The following is a 24,147-nucleotide window of genomic DNA, read 5'->3' as shown; positions in this document are numbered from 1 at the left end:
AGTAGGTGCTAACCAACCAAGGTAAGGAAGACATACTGGCAAGGAATTGAAAATATTAGGTGTCTCTGCTGGAATAATAAGTGGTTTAGATTTTGTCTCATTTCATAATGCAAATGCTAAGCTCTTGATAGGATGTCATTATGCGATTTAGGTAAGTTACCTTGTCTTACAGACTGCTAATTATTTAGAGGAATGTTTTGCTTTTTTATTTGTCAGTTAGTGCGTATTTGTGCCTGCCATCCTGTGTTAGGCTGTGGATGTTTGAGAAAAGAGGTTTTAACTTTGTAAAACAGGGAGACGTGACGTTCCACAGCTGTATGTTACTACTTATTTTCTGTCTATGGCTTTTGACTGTGTAGGGGGCTACATGCATCAATTCAGAGTATTTATAGACCCAGTCGTGCAGTCAGTCAGTCAGTCCCAGCCGCCTCGGGCAAACTGTAAGGTCGAAGTGGTTTGTGGTGAATACCAGAGAGGACTCGCTGTCTGTATGCTTCATGCTTCCCCGTCCTCTGTCCAGGGTCCATGGCAGTCTTTGGTTTGGCTTGCTATCAGAACACCAAGCCTCAGTGGAAACCAGAGTCTGGTGTGGGCCGCTTGCTCAAGGCTTTCCGCTGGAGTTAGCAGGCCTGTTATTTAGCTTGGGCTGATTATCTCCTTCATTCTCTATCTTTCTCATGCTCCCTGACCCTCCTTGTTATCATAGATTTCTGTGTTTCATTTCTGTTGTTCGTTGTTAGATCCTTTCAGTCTGGATCCTAACACCTAAAGAACAGAAGTGATAGATATAGGGCAGAAATAGATGGGTTTTGGAGCGGATGAGATTCCTCATATACAACACATGCTTTCAGAAGGATGAATGGATGTGTTGGGAATTAATGACACATCCATGCAGCACAGTAAATCAGTGGGTTGGGGTTTAACAGCTGTAGTGTTGAAATTGGAGATCAATAGACTGTAGCCTTCTGAGCGCCATACAAAATTTCATAAGCTGTTTTACTGCCTTATATTTCACTGTTGTCATAGGACTGTACATGTGCCAAGTGAAATAAAGTACAAAGCCATGTTGTTAACATCTATAAGAAAGTAGATTCACTTCCTTTTAATTATATTATAGTGGTTGGGCATCACTGAGGGTAAATAATTGCTTTAGGTGTTGAACATACTGGGAAGTCAAACATTAAGGAAAAGTTAGCATGTGCATAAGTTTACCAGTGTCAAATTGAGCTCTGTGGAGGAATTTTTGTACCTCTTCTGTGAGATATACAGGTATGTGGTGTGCCCAATCTCATCTTAAGTGATGCTTAATTTTCTTAATATGAATGCTGTTGATGAGTCCTAGCTCTTTTTAACTGAATTTGCCATCCATTTGTTTATATTAGGCATATGTCAGATATACAACTGTGAACTTGATGCAAGTCATTAGCTAAGTCTCTAGGAAGTGAGACATAGCACATGTGTCATCAGCCACCATACCGGTAAGTGTTGGCATCAGACAGGTGCTAAAAATTCATCAGGGTTCGCTATGAACCAATAACAACAACTGCTGTGACAGAGCACGGCTCTGATTGGCTCAGTGTAGTGTGTCTCTGAAGTGTGTTCTGCCCAGCAACCGGGTCTGGTGTCCTGGCTTGTTTTATAGACCTCTGAGAGCTGGATAAAGCTTGTCGTGTGACTGGGCTGTCAGAGCGATATAAGGGACCAGCATATATTGATGTCTCTAGACGTGCTCAGGAGATGCTGTGTGTGTATCTCAGACTCCATGTATCATGCATCCTTAAATGTCCTCAGGTCTTTGTACATTGAATCTTGTATAATATTTGAAACTCGTGTTATTGAATAGATTTAGTTGAAGCATGTGCGAATGTTGCTCAGCATTTCGGTGTGTCCGCTGCTGCTGTGTGAGAGTTGCTGACAGTGTGGAGCTCACTGATCCCCACTAAGCTGCCGCTGAAAAGCCGGGCGGGCTGATGGCTGGCTGGCCGGCCGGGTGTCTGACTGGCCAGCCAGCTTGGTGTCGGATCTAGCTGGCTGAATGTGACGTGGTAGAACTCTGTCCTCAAAGGGCTGTTTTCTAATTGGTATACTTGCAAAGGCAGCCACTCTGTGTGGTTCATTTGGTCAAAGGGTCAGTAAAGGTTGCAACATCATAGCATCCTCAAAGCTGTCCACAGTCTGCTCATGGATGCTTTTTGGCTACACTGTTAATTTTGGCATCCACTTTTGGATTTGTAGTCTTTCTATTATTCCACAATGTGACTATAGTTTCAGTCACATTTGACCTCCACAGAGGATGTTATGTGTTTTAATTTTTAATCAAGTTACTGTTAGTTTAAGTTTCTGTTCAGATTAGACCACCTATTCAGCTATAATTTAGAAACTCTTTTACAGTAATTCTACCTCTTATCAGTTTTATTATCTATATACAAAACTGTCAAGCACTAGCCAATGATAGAATAGCAGCTTTGACTGAAGTGTATGAATATAGCAGGACTGTTGTGATGTCAATGATGAGTCATGATGTGTTATCAGGTTAAATGTGTTGGAATATCACTGCTGACACCCAAAGTTATTCTTTTTTGTATAAATTACTTATCTTTGTAGCCACTCATAACACTTCCTTGGGGAAGGAAGCCTCCAAAAGTGGTAGACATCAAACAACAGAAAAACAATATCAAGATGTCCGTAAATGCATCTTATACTCATGCAGGGAACATGGGCAGTGCAAGGGTAAAGTTCTTGCCTACCTCCACAGAGAGATGGGATTCAATTCGTGGTAGTGATGTTTGCAAATGAGAATTTGCAGGGATTAATGTCTCTGTCACTGCATATTTTAGCATATGCATTCAGTTAGCATGTTTAATTGGAATAAATGAAATAAATATTTTATCAAAATTGAATTTCTGTTTGATTTAGCTATGTTTCCTGTATAACACCTACGTAACGTGAGCCTAAGCTTATATTGTTACAAGTTCTCGTCACACATTGTCACCTCTACAGGGGCTTTAGTACTTTACTCACACAAAAATGTAATGTATTTAGTTATTTGTTGTGCTGCTGCTTTGATGTTTATCTGTAAGTACAAAACATGCAGTGTTTAGGTATCAGAAACTAGACAGTTTTGTTGGAATAAATCTTTCAAGTACAGGCGGAAACCAGCAGGAGGCTGTGGAAACATGGCACTAGTTGGTATTGTTTATCGAGACAGAGCTACAGAACTACAGAAGCGTCCTTTTAAACTTTATTCTCCTCTTTGCCGCGCTCTCAGGAAAATAGACCTTGTAAAGCTGTCGGATGTATTGCTGAGTTATAGTACAGATGTTTCTTTGACTACTTCCTGTTCCAACGTGTCTGAAGTTGTCCTTCAACTCTGCCTAAAATAACTGCTAAGGCCTTTTTACTCAACAAGGAAATACAAGCAAGTTGTTGAAGAGGCATTTCTTTAGTTAGTGTGTTCATATTACATATAAATATTACATTTTCATATGTGCATTTAGATCTTTAATGTGCAAAACATTATACATCAGAAGATGAAGATTTTCTGTCACGTTTTACATCTTCTGTGTGTCATGGGATAAAAGCTCATCAGAATTCTTCAAGTACATCAGTATGAGAGCATGAGAAGAAGAAGTGAAACCCATGGTAGAAGACTACTAATAGAGCTCAAACCGTGACCCTCCCTCAGGCGACAGTCTCGGGTTTCCCCTCTGATGCTAACCACTAGTTACTTAATGAAGCGCAAATAAGAATTGCATAAGATAAAGGATGAATCACTGCCTGCGTCATGCAGAGCACAGAAAAGTTGACAAGTTTGAGAGTTTGATAATTTTAGAATGCTCTTGTTAGAAGATGTTGTCGTTTTGACATATTCATGGTGCTTAATCACCTCCTTTCTGTTACGTCTGTGTAATTTGCATTTGCTTCCCTTGGAAAGCTAAAAGGCAGCTGGAAGGCTGCGAGAGAGGCTGGTTTAATTAAAGTGAATACTTTCTCAACTCCAAGCTACTGTATTAGAAGAAAGCAGCCTAAATAGGGATTACCATTAAGCTTGTGGACACTTGATCTGATCGAGCAATATTCAGCAGCATTGCTCTATGTCCAAGGCACATTCTGCACACAGTGTATGTGCTCATATTTCTGCTGATATTTCTGCTTTTGAGCATTAGAGGAAGATATAACTTTGGTTTTTGTCCTGTTTATAAACTATCCTCTCCCTGCTTTGGTCTTGTCTCTCTGCAGGTGTAGATCCTTCTCTGCAAATTGACAACAGGATCCAGGCCTCCTCCCAAGCTGTTCTCCCAGGTTCGAAACACAACAAGTCCCGGGCGGCCAACACCCGGGATGAACGCTTCAGATCTGGTAATCATGTGTCCATGCTGCCAGAGAGTTTAAATGTCTGGTGCTCTTCTTTAATACTGAAGCTAAACTGTGCTAATGTGTTCTCTTAGATTTGCACACAGAAGCCGTCCAAGCAGCTTTGGCAAAGTACAAAGAGAGGAAGATGCCAATGCCCTCCAAGAGACGATCTGTGCTAGTTCAGTCTTCTGTTGAGGCATGCACCCCGCCAGGTGAGACCTCTGTTCCGTTGTTCACCGAGGGCAGAGTTTATCTTGTTCACACACAGCCTAGGTTTATGCTCGCATCAGGTTGTTTACATGTGTTCCCATGAGCATTGGAGTGTAGGATGCTGACACTGTTGTGTTCAGTTATCAAAGCTGATGTTGCCAAGCATTTGCTACTGGAAAGAATCGTGCAGTTTGATGAATGTGTCCATTCTTTGTGACTATAAAGGACTCGCCTTCTCGCCGTCGTGTTCCCAGGCAGACGTTCCCACATGAGTTGCATAATGGATGCATAATCAGATTTTTAACATAGTCTCAAAATGTCGACCTTTCGCCTGCTTTTATAACAGTTTGTATTGTGTGGGCCAGTTCATTTAAATATTTGTCATTTTACTGCATTCTGCAGCTTCTTTTTGTAGAGATTTTCAGGGCCCAAAAATCCCTTTTTTGTGTTGTTAGTTTTTCCCAAATATTTCCCAAAAAAAGCATTTCATCTTCCAATGAGTCAGTAAGATATCTGTGTAAGATTTCATGACAGAAAATGTGCCAGTCTCTCAAACACTGCAGTGGCTTATCATTGGTGTGTAAGAGTTAATTGGTGGGAGGCCTTAGAGCCTCATGTCTTGGGTAAAGAGAGAGGACACAGCGGTGGAGCGAGTAACCGGATTAAGAGCTCAGACATTGGGGTTTTAACAGGAGAAGGAGGGGGCTCTTCGTGGTTGTTTTCAGTCACTCTGAGTGATCTACTGTAATCTATTGGTATATTGTGCATAGGTAGGACTGACAGACCCACAAAATCACATACTACACATAAAAGACATTCTGGGGCTCTGCTACTTTTTCGAGGCAGCTATATGTGTTGGTGTGCACACAATGGTATGGTTGTGGTTGTAGTTATTTCAAAATTTCGTCTTAAGATTAGATTTTAAATGGCAGACTTTTTGACAGATTTTGCATTAGCAAAAGTTATCAGGGGCCATTAGTGGAGTTAATAATGGAGTAATATGGAGTAATATTTTGATGAACAAGTGCCAATATTTTTGGTATCTGTATTTAACACACATGCACACTGATTAACTTTCTCCTTTTCCATCTCTTATCTTGCTAATCTGCAGTGGCTGGTTTACATCTGGTCACACTATGTGTCTGACCACTCCATGTCTGATTGTGAAGAACCAGTAGTAATGTGAGCAAAATCATTTTACTGCCAAACCTGTCATTCAATACAATGTGGCGTGATTGGATGGTAGAAGCCTTATTCAAACAACATACAGTAAATGTAGCCACTGTACAGACCAACAGTTATAATATACACAAAACTTTGGAACTCATGGAAAACATGAAAAAACTCTTTTATAAATGGCTGACATTAAAGTTCTTCTCCAATGTATTTCTGTCAATCAGTTGGTCAGTCCACCACATTGCTCCAGACTAAAATATCTCAACAACAATTTTTGGTACTTACATTCATGGTCGCCAGAGGACAAAGCCTACTGTCTTTGGTGATCCCTTGACTTCTCCTCATAAAATTTGCTTCAGGTCATGGTCCCCCTCAGCATGGATTGTAATCACTTTGGTGTTCCCCTGACTTTTCATCTAGCGTCATCGTCAGGTCAACTTTTCTATTTGTCCAGTACTTTGGCTTAGAACCAGATACCTGCAAAACTAATGACATTCCCATCATCCTCAGCTATACTTTGTGTCTAGTGCTAATTAGCAAATGTTAACATGAACATGGTAAACATTATACCTGCTAAACAGCATGTTGACATTATCATTGTTAACATGTTAGCATGTTGACATTAGCATTAGCTCAAAGTACCGCTGTGCCCAAGTACAGCCTCTTAGTCTTGTTTTCAGTACTAGTAGACAACTTAATAAGTAATCAGTAAAAGAGATTTACATTATACTGCATAGATGAAGGGTAGAATGAACCTGGTGGCTCCAATATGTAGGATGCCATTTGTACATAGTCAGTATAGTAATTGTCACTTTCAGGCACCAACTATTATGATGTTGCTTCAGCCAATAGGATTGAATCGATATCTTTTCTATATAAACAAGTCAGTGAAAACCAGCTCATGCTTTAAACTGCTGGGCTGAAGCTTTATTAATGTACAGGTCTTTGTTTGCTTGAACACAATAGTTCATTGGTGCTAGAATAACTGACATATTGGCATATCTGTTACCGTCTCTGCTTAGGTTTTCTCTCTTTTATGTCCCTCCCTACCTCCAAATCTTCCATCACTGCCTGTCTTTCTCTGACTCACTCTTCACTATCTATTCTTGTTTTTTGCTGTTTTTCTGTGACTAATACCTCTTTTTCTCTTTCAGTTTCTTCCCCATTCTTTCCATCTCTCTATTTCTACTTTGTATTTGTTCTTTGACCCGCTCTTTCCCTCTCCCTCTGTGTAATTGTGTCAAGGTTACTGAGATAGGGAGAGAGATTGGAGAGAGGCAGAGGAATAACAAACAGAATCATAAATGCGAGATAACCCCCACGAGTCTGCTGGTTGTAGAGACATTAAATTTTAGCTTGTTATAATCAAACCTCCTCTAGCCTTCCTCTGACAGCCTCTGCAAGGCCATGAGAAAGCTTGAGGAAGGTAGCAATTATTTTAATAGTTTATCAATTGATGGACTTTACTTGATATTACATACTGTGAGTGATTAGGAGGCAGATTAATCACATGAAGGCTCATTAGTTTAGAGAACATCATCAGGCATGTTCTGATCACATACACAGGTTTATTCTCTGTTTTCTAAATGTTTCTCTCTCATCCTCTCAGTGGACCTGGGATAGATTTTCCATATTAATAAAGCTTTGTTTTGTAAAGTATGCTCTGAGACTTTAGTATAATATTTGGAGACGTGTGAATGAGTTTTGTACTTTTTACGGGGGCTGCAGAGCAGACACTGCTGTTTCCTTCGTCAATGATGAATAATGGGGGAAAGTGTGACCTTTCATGGTAATTTTGAAAACAGTTGTTGTGTATTTCATTTTATCGTAGAAAAGGTTTCAGTCGTAGTCATCTGGACACTGTTTTCAGAATCAAGACATTTCGGCTCCCATCCGGAAGTCATTCTCAATTGTGAAAAAATTGGACGGGAACTGGAAATTTAAGCTACTCTGAGTTACATAAGTCCTGCCCTCAGGAGGGAATCTGCCTGAGTATCTGTTAATAGCTAGTTTCACCTGAAACTGACCTAATAGTTTCAAGATGGCCCAGTAATCAGTAATCAGGCCTATTGTTCTCTGGCTGCATCTACTTCATCACTGTTAAGTGCCTGATTAGCATGTGATAGGCGTGACCAAGGTGATAATACACTCTGATAGACTTTGGGCAGATTAAATCTCAGACCACCATTTCTGTTCAAAGAGGGGTTCTCTTTCTTCACAAAAATTCCTTGACGCCCCCTTCAAACCAACTCTTCTCTCTACTAAGAATCTTCACCTTGCTGTCTTCAAATGTGTGGTTTGTAGCTTTTAAATGCAAATGCACGGCGCTCTGTAATCCTGAGTTAGCGTGTCGTCTGTGCTGATAAAGTCTTTTGTGAAGTGGCTGTTTGGTTTCGCCTATGTACCGTTCTTTGCAGTTTTCCTCACTGCACTGAATGGAGTAGACAACATTGCTCTGTTTCTGTGTTGGTAACTTGTCCTTAGGGTGAACGAGTTTCTGTCTTAAAGTGTTGCCTGGTTTAAAGAAGACAGGAACATCGTGCTGTCTAAAGATCCTTTGTAGTTTTTCAGACAGTCCAGATACATAAGGAATGGAGACACCGTTCCTTCTTGGTTCAGTTACACTTTTGTCCTGTTTTTTGGCTCTTTTAACTTTGTTGATAGCCCAAGTAGGATAACCACAGGCTGAGAGTGCATTCTGGACATGCCTTTCCTCTTTCTTCTTACCCTCTGAGCCTGTGGGCACTTCTTTGGCTCTGTGTTGTAATGTCCGGATTACACCCAGCTTGTGCTGTAGTGGATGGTGTGAGTCAAAGAGCAGGTATTGATCTGTATGTGTTGGTTTCCTGTACACTTCTATCTGGAGCTTTCCGTCCTCTCCTCTGAGAGTAGAACAATCAAGAAAGGCCAAGCGGTTCTCTTTTGCATCCTCACGCGTGAACTTGATGTTGGGGTCCACCGTATTAATATGCTCCAAGTCTTGTTTCTTGATTTTCACAAAGGTGTCATCCACGTAACGGTACCAATGACTTGGTGGTGTGCCTGGGAACGAGGATAATGCCTTCTTCTCAAACTGTTCCATGTACAGGTTGGCCACAATGGGAGAGACCGGAGAGCCCATAGCACAGCCGTGAATCTGTCTGTAGAAGTGTCCCCGGAATTGGCAGTAGGTTGTGTTGAGACAGATGTCTAATAGTTTACATATGTGTTCAGGTGTAAGCTTGGTCCTTTGCTGCAAGGTGGAGTCCTCCTGCAGTCTTCTCATCACCGCTGTCACTGCTTCTGAGGTTGGGATGCAAGTGAACAAGGACACTACATCATAAGAAACCATAACGTCATCTGGGTCCAACTGGAGATGTTTCACTTTGTCCACAAATTTCTGTGTTTTTTCCACATGATGTACTGAGCCATAACTGTACTTAAATTTCCAGTTCCCGTCCAATTTTTTCACAATTGAGAATGACTTCCGGACGGGAGCCGAAACGTCTTGATTCTGAAAACAGTGTCCAGATGACTACGACTGAAACCTTTTCTACGATAAAATGAAATACACAACAACTGTTTTCAAAATTACCATGAAAGGTCACACTTTCCCCCATTATTCATCATTGACGAAGGAAACAGCAGTGTCTGCTCTGCAGCCCCCGTAAAAAGTACAACTGAAACCTTTTCTACGATAGAACACTCCTGGACGAATGAGGGACTACACCGTCTGTATTTCATTTTCTCAAGTGGATGATGCCTAAGCCCATTTAGCCGTCTGCAGAATACAAATCTTTGACTGGCCTGCTATTGTGTAACTTCAGTGATCCTGTCGAAGGAACGGACATTTGTGGGAGCTTGGCAGATGAAGTGGAATGTGTTCATTTTGAATGATCCTTACCTTGCTTTGATGTTGTCCCCGTTTGGGCTATTTTTTGCTGAGACCAACTGCTCACAGTTGCCTCAAGGGAGAGACAGTAAAATCATCAGTGGCTGGGTTTGAGTCCAAGCCATAATAAGTTAAGCATACACTACACTTAGCAATGTTTATATATATATATATATATATATATATATATATATATATATATATATATATATATATATATATATATATACACCAACATTAGATAGGAAATTTGGTGTGGCTGTTTCAGTTTGTGTATGTATTATATGAAAGTACAGTATGTATGTATTTTTGCAAATTACTTGGAAGCAACATCTTCAAGCAGGAAAAGCAGAAATACTAGTATCAGTTAGGTAATATGTAAATGCACACTAAAAATAAAACTCTTTTTTGTCTTGAACATTGACATTTTGAGGACTGTAATTCACCATAAGATTTATAAGTTCTAACAATACCTAATGTAGACATATAGTTTTGTATAGTTTGTACCATAAATATTTATTTTAAAAGGCTGTCTTTGTTAGCTTTCTTCCTTTGATTAAGTTTACTGTCTACTTTTAGTGTGTAAAAACACAAACTCCAACCTCTTGTTTTCCCACAGGACCAATTTTTTTTTTTCATTCTCTCGTTGTCTACAATTATGAAAAACTCTAGTTTGTCTGTTGTCAAAGTCTATCACACTTTATCATTCATATATAGTACACATATAGTTGCAGTGGGCTGTCTTTATTCCTGTGTTAGTGTGGCTACTATTATTGGCAACACATACTCTACCAACAACTTCCATCTCCATCAAAATCATCTGGCCATCCCACTAGCTTATATGTACTCTCACCAGTATCTATAAGTAGAATAATGTATCATCAGCATATCATCTAAATCTTGCAGTTTTCCATTTGGTTATTTGCCTGGTGACATTGTAGACAGCCCCATGTCTTTTGTCCACTCTTGTGACGCTGCCCTGTCTTGACCTGACAAACACAGACACCTCCTCAGCGTCAGAAGACGAGGGCTCGCTGCGCCGGCAGGGACGTCTGGCCACCTCCACACCCTACCAGGGCCACCCAGCCGTTGAGCACTGGTTTAACCGTGTCATCCAGGGTTCGTCCACCTCATCCTCCGCATCATCCACCTCATCCCACCCGGGAGGGAGATCCGTCACCACCACCAACACCACAGCCCACGCAGCCCTCAACGCCAACGCCGCAGCTACCGCACTGGCCGACCTTATGGCACACACCCAGCTAGGTCAGTGACACACACGCAGTCTCACACGCCATCACATTTCAGTTGCAAGATCTGTATGTTTTTGTCCTCTTTTAACTGATGCAGCGCTCTCATCCAGTTAGTCCAGAGGTGAATGCGTTTTGCTCAATGTTAATCAAACTCTCTTTGCCTCCTCATGCTATTCGTAGAAATGTAAAAATGTGTGTAGTGTGGTTGCAAGCTGAAAAAGTAAGGTATTGTAGAGCTAGAATGAGATAATGTTTTCATGCCAAGCAAGGAAACAGTATTGGATGATTTCCTGTGTATAATATTCTCACTGTTCAAGTGTGCTGGTGGAAGAACCCTGAGACCTGTGCTTATCTGTATGGTTTTGAATTCCTCCATCTAAATATATACATAAATCATAAAGATTTTGTTTTACTTTTTCCATTGTCTTACATTTGCTGATATCAGCAGACCTTTGGTGCATTCTATTATTGCCAGCCAATCAAAATTTTTGGCATCTCAAAGGAGACGTCTTAACCTGTATTATGTTTCTACAACTGTAGCTCAATCACAGACAGACAGCGGTGTCTTACACATCTGCTACAGCCGAGGCCATATCTCCCTCCAGACGCACAAAAGCACTTGATGAGGCAAGACAAAGGAAACCAGCGACAGAGTTTTAATTCAAGTCTCTCTAATTAGTCGTCTGCGTCTGCCATCTTGCTGTCATTCAGTCATGTGAAAAGGGCTCACAGCCACTTCCCCATCAAGGCTACTCATTCCACGTTTCCATGCGAGTGTCACAAGCTAGTTAATGAGATTCAGTGGATTTATCTTTATCTGTTTCTCCGCAGCCGCAAAGTGAGATGGTGTCTTGCTTGTGTGTGTGTGTGTGTGTGTGTGTGTGTTCATGTGTGTGTGGACGTGTTGTTGGCAGAACGATATCCTATTAGGATGGAGCTGTCCAGCTTGTCTCCCCTCAAGGTTGCTGTCATAAAGTAGCAACAGTGACTGGTGCTGAATGGAGCTGTAAATACTGTAAATCTCCCATATTATCCCGTTCCTTGACCCCTCAAACTCTGATTCTGTCCATCATTCACTTAATATAATGACAATGACTAGCAGGCTATCATACATGAGCAACATGACCTTTGGTTTTGAAATCACACTTTTGTTTTACAGTATATGTAGTTAATGCAGTATATGTAGAAGTTATTTCGTGCTTTGGAGGGGAACCTCAGCTCTCAGGGTGCAGTTCTCCTTAACCGTGATTTACACCGATTGTTTTGGTTCCAACACTGTGTTACCATAGCACTTTAGTGTTAATAGGTTTACATTTTAAATCCAGTTCCCACCACACCATACCAAAGCACCTATACTCCCTAGCCATTTCATTAGGTACACCTGTAAAATCTAATGCAATTCAATACAATAGCTCAGCCATAAATTCAACCTTTACAACATTACCTTTGTAGTTTGCATTATATTGAGAGGTGTTTCTAAAGTTTTGCCTACCTCATTTACAAACATGAGGAAATGGGGTGAAGAATGTAAGTCCAGTACAACACCAACGCTAACTACGACTCTCTCTGACAGTGTCAACAAAAACGTAACATTGTTATCTTCCCAAATGTAGAATTGGTGGCAGATCTGTTGTATTGGATTGCTTTCTGTTGTAGAGGTGTACTTAATAAAGTGACCAGGGAGCGCACTAACATGCTTGTGTTATACAAATATGTTTGATTTGATAATCTTGGTTACCTCAAAATATTATAATAAATTTATTTGCCGATGTAGCATTGCCAGATGTTTTGGTGTTTCCCTCCAGGATTACTGATTTGGTTTGAAGTCTTGGCATTGTGTTATTAACTGATCTGTGAAACTTCATTGTGAGGCATCCTTTTTAGATTTAAGCATAGAAAGAGGGGACAAATGGAGGCTGTCACAATGTCCTCAGACTTGCCTGTTAATCATACTACACAGGCATCTTGTTCTCTGTGGATACGCTACTCACTGAGAGGAACATATCTGCTGAATAGAAACATTAATTCATTATCATGACAGGTAGTTAAAATGGAGGTAAAATGTGAAATCTCCACTCTCCACTTGCAGATGACAAAAAGGCTTTAGCTTCTCAATCAAATTCCTAAGATATCAGATCAGTTTGTTTGCAAGCTCATGAAGTAGATTTTCATTTAGTAACGATAGCCCAAAGTAGGCCTGGCGTTTGACCTTTTAACCCCCGACACCCCACTCATCACAGATAACCACTCAGCACCCCCTGATGTGACGGGGCTGTCGGAGCGCTCCTCGCTTCATGCGGAGCGGCCCCAGGTGGCCTCAGTGCGAGGTGTTTCCCGCGGCTACAACCACCACACCAGTGTCATGGAGACTGCAGATGGTGAGTTTCCTGCTCACGCACACACACACACACACACACACACAGTCACCTCCTTTTCCCTTTCTCCCCTGATGTCTGTCCCTCTGTCTTCTCCTTAGTCAGTCTGCCTGTCAGACTAGCACAAGCTGCTAACTGACCCTCTTGTGTTGCCATGGTAACACTGCACCTCTCCAGCCCCCTTTCCAAACACCTTGTTTCTACCTTAAAGCTTAATATGTCATTGACACGAATAAAAACACAATTAATAATGATTTATACAGGAAGATTGTTTCTTTTCTCTTGTTCTAAAAAGGAAAAGAAAATTATTTGAGTCAGGGTTGTAAACCAAATTATTAGAGGTGATTCTTGTGCTCAGTTCTTGTCATGTTGTTAGGGAATGAGTGCATAAAATTAACATCCTTCATTCATCATTCAAACAGCACAGTCTAGTATGCACCCAATATTGCCAGCAGTTTCCAGATGGGCCATTGCAGATATTGACAATTAAATGCTGTGCAGTGTAGAGATGGGTAACCAGTGAAATCAAACCAAGAGGATGTGTCATTACAATGCATAAAATACCAATTAAACTGATAATTTTTTAATATCACGTGACATTACCAGGGATCTACCTTGGGGGGGATTGATACATTAAGATGGCTGACACATAAAGGGAATGGGATTTGTTAAATCTGTGGATTTTTAAAACATGTAAACAGTGTGATTTTTATCCCTTCTGTTTGGTGTTCAAGATGCTTCAAACCCACGCTTCCTATGCAAGTTTTCCCACAAAAAAGAAAAAATAACTAAAACAGCAAAAAAATGGTATCTTTGTTGTTATGGTACAATAGTCTGTGTCTGAGCGCCTCTTCAGCTTACTCTCACCTACACCTAGCTGCTGGTAGATTTCTCTATGACACATTCACACACAGACACACACACACACACACACACACACACACACACACACACACAAAGTTAGCAGGACTGTTTCATTGACATCCTGATGTGTCTCTTCTCTAGGCTGTGAATGGAGAGGTGAAGGATCCCTCAGTTTAATGGATGGTATTTATAACTGTTCCTCCAACTCATTGGCAGTCTGCTATATGTGCACTCTGCTGCGTGTGCGTTTGTGTGTGTTTGTGTTTCTGCCTTCGCCTCCACTGTCAGGTCTAGCACTTGTGTGTGTTTTCAAAAAATATATGCAAAGCTACAGTGAATTCAGTCATTAGATTCTTCTGTATGTGTGTGTGTGTGTGTGTATGTTTGTATAACTGAGTGTGTTGCAAAGGCTTTATCTTTTTACAATATCTTCAAGCAATGTCTAACCTAAATGCTCTTCAAATTGATCACGTTGAAGCAGATTGTGTGAAAAAGCCTTTTCCATGACAGGTGTAACTGTTCGTTCGGGGTTGTGAATAATTACCATGTTGACATTTCTGCGCTCACACTGAGACACTAAGATTTGTCAGTTTATGTTTCTGAATACATTCTGTGACACAAGCTTGTTAGCCTGTAGCCACACAGCAGGTTCTTTGATGGCAGCTGTCTAGCACTGTTGCCATTTTGATAACGACACATAGTTGGGTGTAGAAAACATGCCACACAGTAACTTGGGTATCTGTACTCGGATACTGACGCTGTATGTGTTGGTTTCTTGATGGAGCATGCATACTGTGGTGCATTTATGTCAACAAATCCTACGAAAAGACCAAAACCAACAATGAATTAATCCGTGTAGCCAAAGCCTGATATAGCTTATTCCTGTGTGTCATAGAGCTCCATTGCTGTCCGAAAACTATTTTACACACAACAAGGAGCCACACTGCTGCACTGGGTGACATGTTCCTTCATTATGATAAAAATGGGCACTGTAGGTTATTTTGTCAATCCTGTCCTGGTGCTGTAAATACTCACTAGAGCACCAAATGTGTATTAATACCCCCACTGAAAAATGTCCCTAACAAATGCAAAGTTTCCTCCTATTTGAGTAGTGTTTGATTAAAAACTACAATGCCCTGCTGTTTTAGGTAATTACTAAAAATGAAACTATATGTTGGGAACCAACCGTTTTTAAAGAATTACAGTAGGACCAAATGAGCTTGGGGCTCAAAAAAAACAGGTCTCCAAAGTATGTATGTGTACATATATATATATATATATATATATATATATATATATATATATATATATATATATATATATATATATATATATATATATTTTTCACTAAAACGTTAATTATGGTCATCCTCACAAGCGAGTTGGTTGGCTGTGATATTAATGATCAAGACTCTTGAGTGGGTGGGGTTCAGGGCCCTCAGATGTTGTCCTGTGTGTATGGGGCTTTCTAATTGGCCCATCAGGTGCAGAGCTGACCCCCACACGTCTACTCCCAGTACATCTGTCCCTACATGAGGAGGCAGAGTCTGGTGTGAGCCAGGCTTATTATAGTAAGATAGATCAGGCAAGCTGCATGCAGCTGTGGCCTTCGTCTCCTGTGGCTGTCTGGAATGTCTGACACAGACCACCCCTCCTAAACCAAGTATGAATTCATATGGAATAAATGATGTCCAATGCTGATTATAGTCTGCACATACCCATGTCCAAAATGTGAGGGAAATCGAACTGGACACCTCGTCTCTTCTCTCATTCTTAGTCTGTTGTTTATCTCCTGTCCTGCTCCTTCATTCACATTCTTATGTCTTTACAAAGGTCTGTGTCTCTACAATTATGTTTTTTGAGTATTGTAATATGTTCTCGTTCAGCAATTTTCAGCATACATTTCAAATGACTTACATATATTTTGACTTGACTGGGCTATAGATGATTTTACCCACAATTATGAATTTTGCAGAGTGTATGTGAAACAGAAACCTTTTGAGTGACCTCATGAATCACTTACTGCAGGGAGGACATCTTTGTTGCTAGGCAGCAGGCGAGGAGGCTCCTCACTTTCTGATTTACAGTATTTAGCCTTTGAGGTTTTTCAGTGATTCTAGAGAATATCTCGACTGAAAGACTGTAACCTTTGACCTCCAGGTGACTGTAGAGGACCTCGAGGTCCACTGTCTTGTTGTCTTACTACAATGTGAGTGACGGCTGGTCCAATTAGAGCACCACACTGACCTTTTCTCTTTTCTTTTCTTATCTGTCCCATCCCCTTCTCCTTACTTCATCAATCTCTCAATCAATCTGTCTACATGTCTCGCTACTGTATCCCCTCACACCTGCTCCATTACATCTATCTCCACCCCACATATTTTTCCTTTCCATGTCTGTACCATGTTTATTTCCCGCTACCTTTTTCTTTTCATCCCCTCCAATCTCATTGTGTAGGTGTTCCAGTCAACAGTCGCGTCTCCTCCAAAATCCAGCAGCTTCTCAATACTCTGAAGAGACCAAAGCGACCGCCATTGCGAGAGTTCTTTGTCGACGACTTTGAGGAGCTTTTGGATGGTAAGCTGGCCTGAAAGTAATTACATTGCGTCTATTAAATCAATAAATCATGAAAAAAAAATTCCCTCTTTCTGTGGTGTGATCAGCATACTGATCAGAGCAGTTAAAAGCTGCATTTGATACAAACGTGTTGACAAGATTTTGTCTTAATTTTTTTGTAGCTTTCAGAGGAGTTTACCAGCTTCAGTATTGGTTAATTATCAAATTCTTGTTGCAGGCAAGATAAAAATGTCACACTGACCTCACCACGCCTCACAAATAAACAGTCACGGTATACTTTTAGATCAGTGGTTGTTATTTTGTCTCGTGGTGGAGCTGAGACCACCAGGTGTGCTCAGGGAGTGGTTAGGGAATACTGTGTACAGTAACACACACACAGTGGACCAGCCCTGTCTAACCATTTCCTCCATTCCAACCACCCCATCGTGGGTTTTGGGTGGTACTCTGCCAGGCTGAATAAACACAATGAAAATGAATAAGCGGCAGGAATGTTAATACATTAGCAGGTAATTTTAAAGCCTCTCTGACTTTGGCACAGAAACTGTGGCGTGGCGTGGCAAACCTCGGTGGTCTGCTTGGTGTGAGCAGAAAAACACACAGAGCTGAAATGGCAGCAGGTTGAACACTATCGGTTCCTGATAGAGGTGTTTTATTTGGCGGGGACATCTTGCCAGCTCAGTTTACTTGTTGTGAGGGGAGAATAGTGATGGAGAGATGCAAGTCAGTCGAATAGGGTGCTTGAAGGAAGGGAAAGTGAAGGATGAAGAGAGAAACCTGTGCCTTTCAATGAACCGTAGCTCCAAGTTTCTCAGGAATTTGTATATGAGGCAACTAAGACTGATAAGGACAGAACACAGCTTCCATCACTCCCTACACTCCTTTTATTACCATGCCTTCCTTTAAGAGAGTTATATACTTCACAAAATTACCATTTCTTTGCAGTTCCCTCAACCAAACACAGACATACAGAGCTTCTTTCCCAAATAGCTTGGATGGCACCAGTACACCAGGAGTTAGTTATGCTTTGTTGCTCAAAATACCCATTGAACCAACCTCTCACTGATGCCTCGTTTTCTTCCCCATGTATTTAGTCCAGCAGCCAGATCCCAACCAGCCAAAGCCTGAAGGCCAGCAGATGAGTCCCCTAGAAGGAGAGCCTCTTGGGGTGGCCAACAAGTGGCCTCCATCCTTGCCAGCAGCCCTACAACGGTGGGGCACCACTCAGCCTAAGAGTCCCTGTCTGACTGGCCTCGACAATGCTGGCAAGCCTGTTTACACACTCACTTATGGTAGGCATCAACCTGTTGATGATTGCCCCAGAATTTACAATGGACAATGAAGTGTCTCTGCATACCTGATTTTGTAATCTGCTGTTATTCTCAGCCATTTTGTGTGTTTTTATGTTGATTTGTGGGTCTGGGGATGTTAAATCAAAGGAAATATTTTACACTGTATCTTCACCTCTGTAGGTAAACTATGGACCCGCAGTCAGAAACTGGCCTATACTCTTCTTAACAAGCTGAGCACTAGAAATGAGCCTTTGCTCATGCCTGGAGACCGAGTAAGTCATAAGATAAACCATGTTCATTGGTGGTCATTTGCATTTGAGAGCTCATGTTTCATTCTGTCTTTACAAATACAATATCACTGCCTCATTACTTGTGAGGGGAAGCAAATGTTTGGTTTCAGATCTTGATACTTGCTGCACACCATACCCCTTGTCTTCCATACATCTGTATCATATCATACCATGACATATTGTGTCTTTGATACACTTGTAGGTTGCACTTGTTTTCCCCAACAACGACCCAGTGATGTTCATGGTGGCCTTTTACGGCTGTCTCCTGGCAGAGCTGGTACCTGTGCCTATTGAAGTCCCGCTGACCAGAAAGGTAAGGGCAAATACTAAACACAATCTTCTGGGAACGTATGGACATTTTAAATATGTGATGCTCTACATAACCAGTGAAGAGCAGTAGTGACCCCTGCTGGACATTTGACTTCCTAAATGAAAAGATGTGCAAGTGGCATATGCACAAGTTGTTGTTTCAATGTAGATATTTAGAATTAGTTCAAATATCCCAGAATATCTGTCTATAGCTTCTTGGTAATGTGTTGCATGACTACAACTGCAGCAGCAGCAGCAGCAGCAGCATTATCTTTTATATGTTCTAATTACAGAGTGTTGAAATGCATTGCAGTCTGCAGCACATCCATCAGCTCAAACTGAATCAAATTCATCCACATTAGTTACACAGGCTGAATATTAATGCCTGTTCTTGGTTGCCTTTTATAAGCATGCTGTTGGCAGACGCTGTGCTGTAATTAATGAGATTTGAGTGAGGTGAAATGATGTGTAATTCCAGTCAAAATATTAGATCACAGGCCAACTGTTCTCGGGGAGTCAGAAACTCATTCGCCCGCGTTGCCAACATTTTTCTCCCTCTCTTTCTATCCCTCTTTCTTTTTCTATCCCCTTTGTCTTCCTTTCTCTGTTTTTCCTCCCACCCAGTATCTCCCTGTTTTTTTTTTCCCGCTTTTCTGCGCAGTATGGCTTGCTCAGCACGAGTCTTGCTGTAAGCTAATTTGCACAGTCAATCAAATATGAGTGAGTGTGTGTCAGATCTTGGGCTCTATTCCTGCTACAATTAGGCTTTGATGCTCAGTGGCGGAGTTTTTAATAGTGATGGGCCGTCACTCTGCTTTCTCACCTGCTGCGGCTTTGATGTACGATGCTCTGAGGTTTCTTCTTCGTCCTTCTTTCTCTCCCTGTTACAATTCCCACATTCCCTCAGACCATCTTTTCTCGAAGCTTTTATGTTCTGTATATTATTGTTTTTAATAGTTGGTTGTTGTGCAACAGAAACTGTTTGTCAAAGTTTGCCAGTGTGAACTTCAGTGTTTCGTTCTCTTCCAGGATGCAGGAAGTCAACAGATTGGCTTTCTGTTGGGCAGCTGTGGTGTCACGTTGGCGCTGACCACTGATGCTTGTCAGAAAGGCTTGCCCAAAGCACAAACGGGGGAGGTAGCCACTTTCAAAGGTAAAGCCTGTTTTATTTTCATTTTGTGTCTGTCTGTATAGCTTCATTTGGTTTGAACTGACTTCATGTCTCCGTCTCTGCAGGCTGGCCGCGGTTGCTGTGGTTTGTGACAGATGGAAAACATGTTGTAAAGCCTCCGAAAGATTGGCATCCTCCTGTACGGGAAGCCAGTAATGACATAGCTTACATAGAGGTAAGAGTAGTTCCATTGATGTTACTAATAAAACAAAGATAGATTTATTATATTTTCATTTATATTTTATGTATTTTTTAATATTTTTGAGCTAATAATCAATAGGTACTCTTCTTTTTAATATATGTCTCATTTTTTGGAATGAAACTGTTCAAATGCTATTTCCATGTTTCTTACATTCAGTATAAAACCAGCAAGGAAGGAAGCACCATGGGAATCACAGTGTCCCATTCAGCCATGCTGGCTCACTGTCACGCCCTCACACAGGCCTGCGGCTACACTGAAGGTGAGGAGGACACTCTGTATTTACTTCTCAATTACCCATACTTCATTTTGCTCTGTGTTTTCTCCATCATTTATTCATTCTTCTGACATGGAAGAAAAGCATCCAGTTGATGGTGTTAGCGTGTGCTAAAGAGAGAGAGAGAGAGAGAGAGAATTTTTTCTTATTTTTACTGCAGGTTAGATAATGCAGAGCACATTCATAATATAAACCTAGTTTATAATCTCTGATATTATAGAACTTCCCCTTCATGTTGCTCACAGATCCTATCAGAGTGTAATTATAGTCTAGTTTGATGCAGCTCCTCAGCTGGTTGTGTTTCTTTCCGTCAGACTTGGGTCAGGTCTGCTTAAAAGGAACGAGAACGTAAGGCACCTCCTCTCCTCCAGTGTCCCAGTTTTGCTCTAAATAACTCCTAACTGCACAAGCAGCCCCTAGAGACTCTCCAGGTCTGTTTCTGAAACGTAGTTTGGTGCTTCAATCAATCCAATACTGCTCCAATCAGGATTTACTCATTATTATTATAGAGCTTGTTTTGTGTTAAAAGTAATAGGTGTGTGATTGCTCTAGTGAAGAATAAGAATGTTAGATTAAATGTCTCAAACCCTAATCTTGGCAAAATCTCCTTTTTGATTTGCAGCTGAGACCATAACCAACGTCCTGGACTTCAAGAGAGAAGCAGGATTATGGCATGGTGTTCTTACTGTGAGTGGTCTTGGTCCTCTGATAAAGCTAATAGAACAGTTATATAATTGAAAAATAAAAGATGCTCAGTTTGCTGATTAAAAAGTCTGATTTATCTGACTGAGTTCTTCCTTATGAGGGCTTTATCAGTATGTAAATGCATTCAAACTAATGATGTCCTGATGGGAAGAAACATCTTGTCTCATAACTCAAGAGTTTTAAACCTGTAAAAAATATTCTGTTTCTTCTAACACATACTCAACCGAGCTTTGATTAACTGGTTTCAAACATGCCGTGGAATTTACATACAGCTACTATATGACCTGCTGTTTAAATTCCTAAAATGACACAGCAGTAACACAAACATGCTTTAGTTATACTCTTAGCAGTAAGTGATCAAATCTTGTCATGACTCGCAGCTTGTTTGCAGTGACATCATGTAATTATGATACACTTCTGACATATTTTGGTGCTTATGCAATGCTTGTCTGTTCTCGTGGCAGAGTGTCATGAATCGGATGCATGTGATCAGCATTCCTTACTCCCTGATGAAAGTCAACCCCCTCTCCTGGATACAGAAGGTTCACACATACAAAGGTGAGGGGCAATCCACCTTGACATTTGTCACTTTTCACTGTTACTCTGCTTGCGGCATCTTAGCCCAATGAAGAGGAATTTAGTAAAGGATAAACCAACTTAAAGAAATTTTGTTGTTATTTAGTATGGAAAATTCTATTATTTATTATAGTGCATTGTATCATACTTACAAAGCAGCACACATACAGGGCAGTATAGGTTTTTCACAAGAAAGTACCTTGAGAAAAAAGCTTTGGTAGCTTGCTTGATAATGTAATGATAGTTTACCCAACATTTTGTTATTGTTTTTAGTGTATTTAAGCCTGTAACAAGTCCTCATAACAGTTGTGACTCTCACTGCACATTTGACAGGGGTGGATGGATTAAAGTAATAGTTTGTTGGACTTATTGATTTCTAGTTCAATTGTATTAGCCCGGTGGAGGTTGAGGAAAGGAGGCCTGCTGCTCTGAATAACATTCATCTCCTCTCTGGTCCAAGCGTTACTGAGTCACCTGTGGGCAACCGAGTCAGACAGTGCTGTCAGATTTTGTGATCTGTGATTGGCTGTCAAGCTGGATGACAGAGGTGTTGATTGGGTGATTCTATTGCGAACCTGGCTCTTTGTCTTTGTGTCCCCTGCACAGCGCGGGTTGCAGTGGTTAAGTCGAGGGACATGCATTGGTCTCTGCTGGCCCAGAGAGACCAGCGAGACCTCAGCCTGAGCTCACTGCGCATGCTCATTGTAGCTGATGGAGCTAACCCATGTGAGTCCACCTGCATATTCTCATTTAATAAAATAACCTTATAAACACCCTGAAGCCACAAGAGATTATCATTGATTTGTTTTGTTTCTGTTTGCTCGTATATCTGTTTGACTGGCTCTGTTTGTGTGTGTGTTACCACAGGGTCGATATCCTCTTGCGACGCCTTCCTCAACGTGTTTCAGGCACGTGGGCTGCGACCTGAGGTGATCTGTCCATGTGCAAGCTCTTCAGAAGCCATGACTGTCGCCATCCGCAGGTGAGCTGCCGTTACTGCACCTTATAAGAACAAAAGCAACCTGCCACCGCTTTGCATTTCTGTGCTATTACGGTATATCACACTGCGTTTGCATCCTGCAGGAAGAGGCAGGAGATTTGTGCTTCTTTAACACAGAGAGGAACTGTAGGATTTTCCAGCTTTCTGCTGATAATGGGACTCAGTCATGGAGAAGGATTAGGATGACAGACCGACTTAAAAACACATGCTTTAAATAGGCAAACTGGCTCTATTTTTAAAATGAGAAATGCCTTTTTTTGTGAGAAATATGTGAGAGTCTAGAAATGTAATGGCTCAAGAGCCTGTATCTCACAGATTCACATGGTCGTCGTATTCTACCACAACCATATCTTTCTCCTTTTAAGTTGTCAGTACTGATGCAATAAAGACAATGTACTAAGGCAGTGGATGGCTCAGTCTGCTATTTTAAAAAAAAAAATAAATAAAAAAAAGCTGTGTTTCACAAGCTAAGATAGAACTTGCCTCATAGCCATAAAAACTGTGAGTTTCACATTTGTCATGAAAGGCAGAGCAAATGAAGAGGAATCAGTGACAGTGACAATGTCGGTTTCTGACAAATGTGGATGCCTTCACCTGAAAGTCTTTCCAGGTGTGTCACTGTGTTCAGTAATAAAGAGTGTAATTGTAATAATGTCTATGTCCTGCAGACCTCCAGAAATGGGTGTTCCTCCTCCTGGGAAGGCGGTGCTGTCTATGGGTGGGCTGAGCCACAGCGTGATCCGTGTGGACACAGAGGAGAAACTCTCTGTCCTTACAGTGCAGGATGTGGGACAGGTCATGCCTGGAGGTACAGTACACTGTGTTGCTTATTAACGTTTTGCTGCCATTAACATGTAAAATGCTAAAGATAAAGATGAAAGAATTTTCATATTGACACCACCGTGTGTCCCCAGAGACTGGAGGTGATCAGATCAGATTTTGTAGGATATTGCTAAAAACAAAAACTAAACTGTAAAAGTGTTCTTCCTTCCACCTATGGATATGGTGACATTGAAATATTTAGTAATAATGCTTTAACTATCTTATTCAGTGGCATCATTAGCATCTGTTGATGTCTATCTGTCAATGTTGAGGTATCAAGCTGTTTATGATAGAACATTAGGCAGCTTTAAAACATAATTTCAAAGCATTTTGCTGACAATAATAAAACAATTCATGCAATTAAAAAATAAATTTTTTCTAGAATAAACTTTAACTAATAACCAACTTTTACTGTCCTAGGAATCTGTAAACCAATTTCGACGTCTGCTTTCAAGGATATTTCATTGTTCTAATGTCCACCCACCTGTTATCATTGTGTGTCTCCAGCTGTGGTTTGTGTGGTGCGGGTGGAGGGGACACCCTATCTCTGTCAGACAGACGAGGTTGGAGAGATCTGCGTGAGCTCAAGTAGCACGGGTGTAGCTTATTATGGCCTCCCGGGGAAGACCAAGAACATCTTTGAGGTTAGTGTCTTATTTCTGGAACTGTTCAGGTGTGACACAGTCTGCTGTTCATTTCTTTAAATACTGTATTTATAAATGTGTAATATCAGTAAACTTAATGTATCATCCATACCCCTGTTTATTTATTAGAACTGCTGCTGGATAAAACCTTGTTCTCAAAATATTAAATTAACAGGAGCAGGA

General features: G+C 41.0%; 1 protein-coding gene across 8 annotated transcripts in view; it reads left to right on the top strand.

Annotated features, from left to right (window-relative positions):
* The window catches only part of dip2a (disco-interacting protein 2 homolog A), a 90,497-nt gene that overhangs the window by 54,020 nt on the left and 12,330 nt on the right, over window positions 1-24,147 (top strand). For 4 of the 8 annotated variants that reach the window (XM_044218145.1, XM_044218143.1, XM_044218149.1 and 1 more), the window contains 18 exons: window positions 4,240-4,359; window positions 4,449-4,568; window positions 10,616-10,879; window positions 13,107-13,244; window positions 14,247-14,288; window positions 16,563-16,682; window positions 17,774-17,971; window positions 18,152-18,243; window positions 18,464-18,574; window positions 19,600-19,723; window positions 19,807-19,916; window positions 20,100-20,202; window positions 20,840-20,904; window positions 21,387-21,480; window positions 22,105-22,224; window positions 22,366-22,480; window positions 23,167-23,306; window positions 23,828-23,964. In XM_044218145.1, coding sequence (XP_044074080.1) covers window positions 4,240-4,359; window positions 4,449-4,568; window positions 10,616-10,879; window positions 13,107-13,244; window positions 14,247-14,288; window positions 16,563-16,682; window positions 17,774-17,971; window positions 18,152-18,243; window positions 18,464-18,574; window positions 19,600-19,723; window positions 19,807-19,916; window positions 20,100-20,202; window positions 20,840-20,904; window positions 21,387-21,480; window positions 22,105-22,224; window positions 22,366-22,480; window positions 23,167-23,306; window positions 23,828-23,964 — 2,213 coding nt within the window. The remainder of the gene's footprint in view (window positions 1-4,239; window positions 4,360-4,448; window positions 4,569-10,615; window positions 10,880-13,106; window positions 13,245-14,246; window positions 14,289-16,562; window positions 16,683-17,773; window positions 17,972-18,151; window positions 18,244-18,463; window positions 18,575-19,599; window positions 19,724-19,806; window positions 19,917-20,099; window positions 20,203-20,839; window positions 20,905-21,386; window positions 21,481-22,104; window positions 22,225-22,365; window positions 22,481-23,166; window positions 23,307-23,827; window positions 23,965-24,147) is intronic. The other 4 variants (XM_044218147.1, XM_044218146.1, XM_044218148.1 and 1 more) reach the window with 3 other exon arrangements.

Source organism: Siniperca chuatsi, linkage group LG12 (assembly GCF_020085105.1).
Source record: "Siniperca chuatsi isolate FFG_IHB_CAS linkage group LG12, ASM2008510v1, whole genome shotgun sequence".
Classification (NCBI taxonomy): domain Eukaryota; kingdom Metazoa; phylum Chordata; class Actinopteri; order Centrarchiformes; family Sinipercidae; genus Siniperca; species Siniperca chuatsi.
Note: the sequence above shows the minus strand (reverse complement) of the source record. Positions and strands in the feature narration are given on the sequence as shown.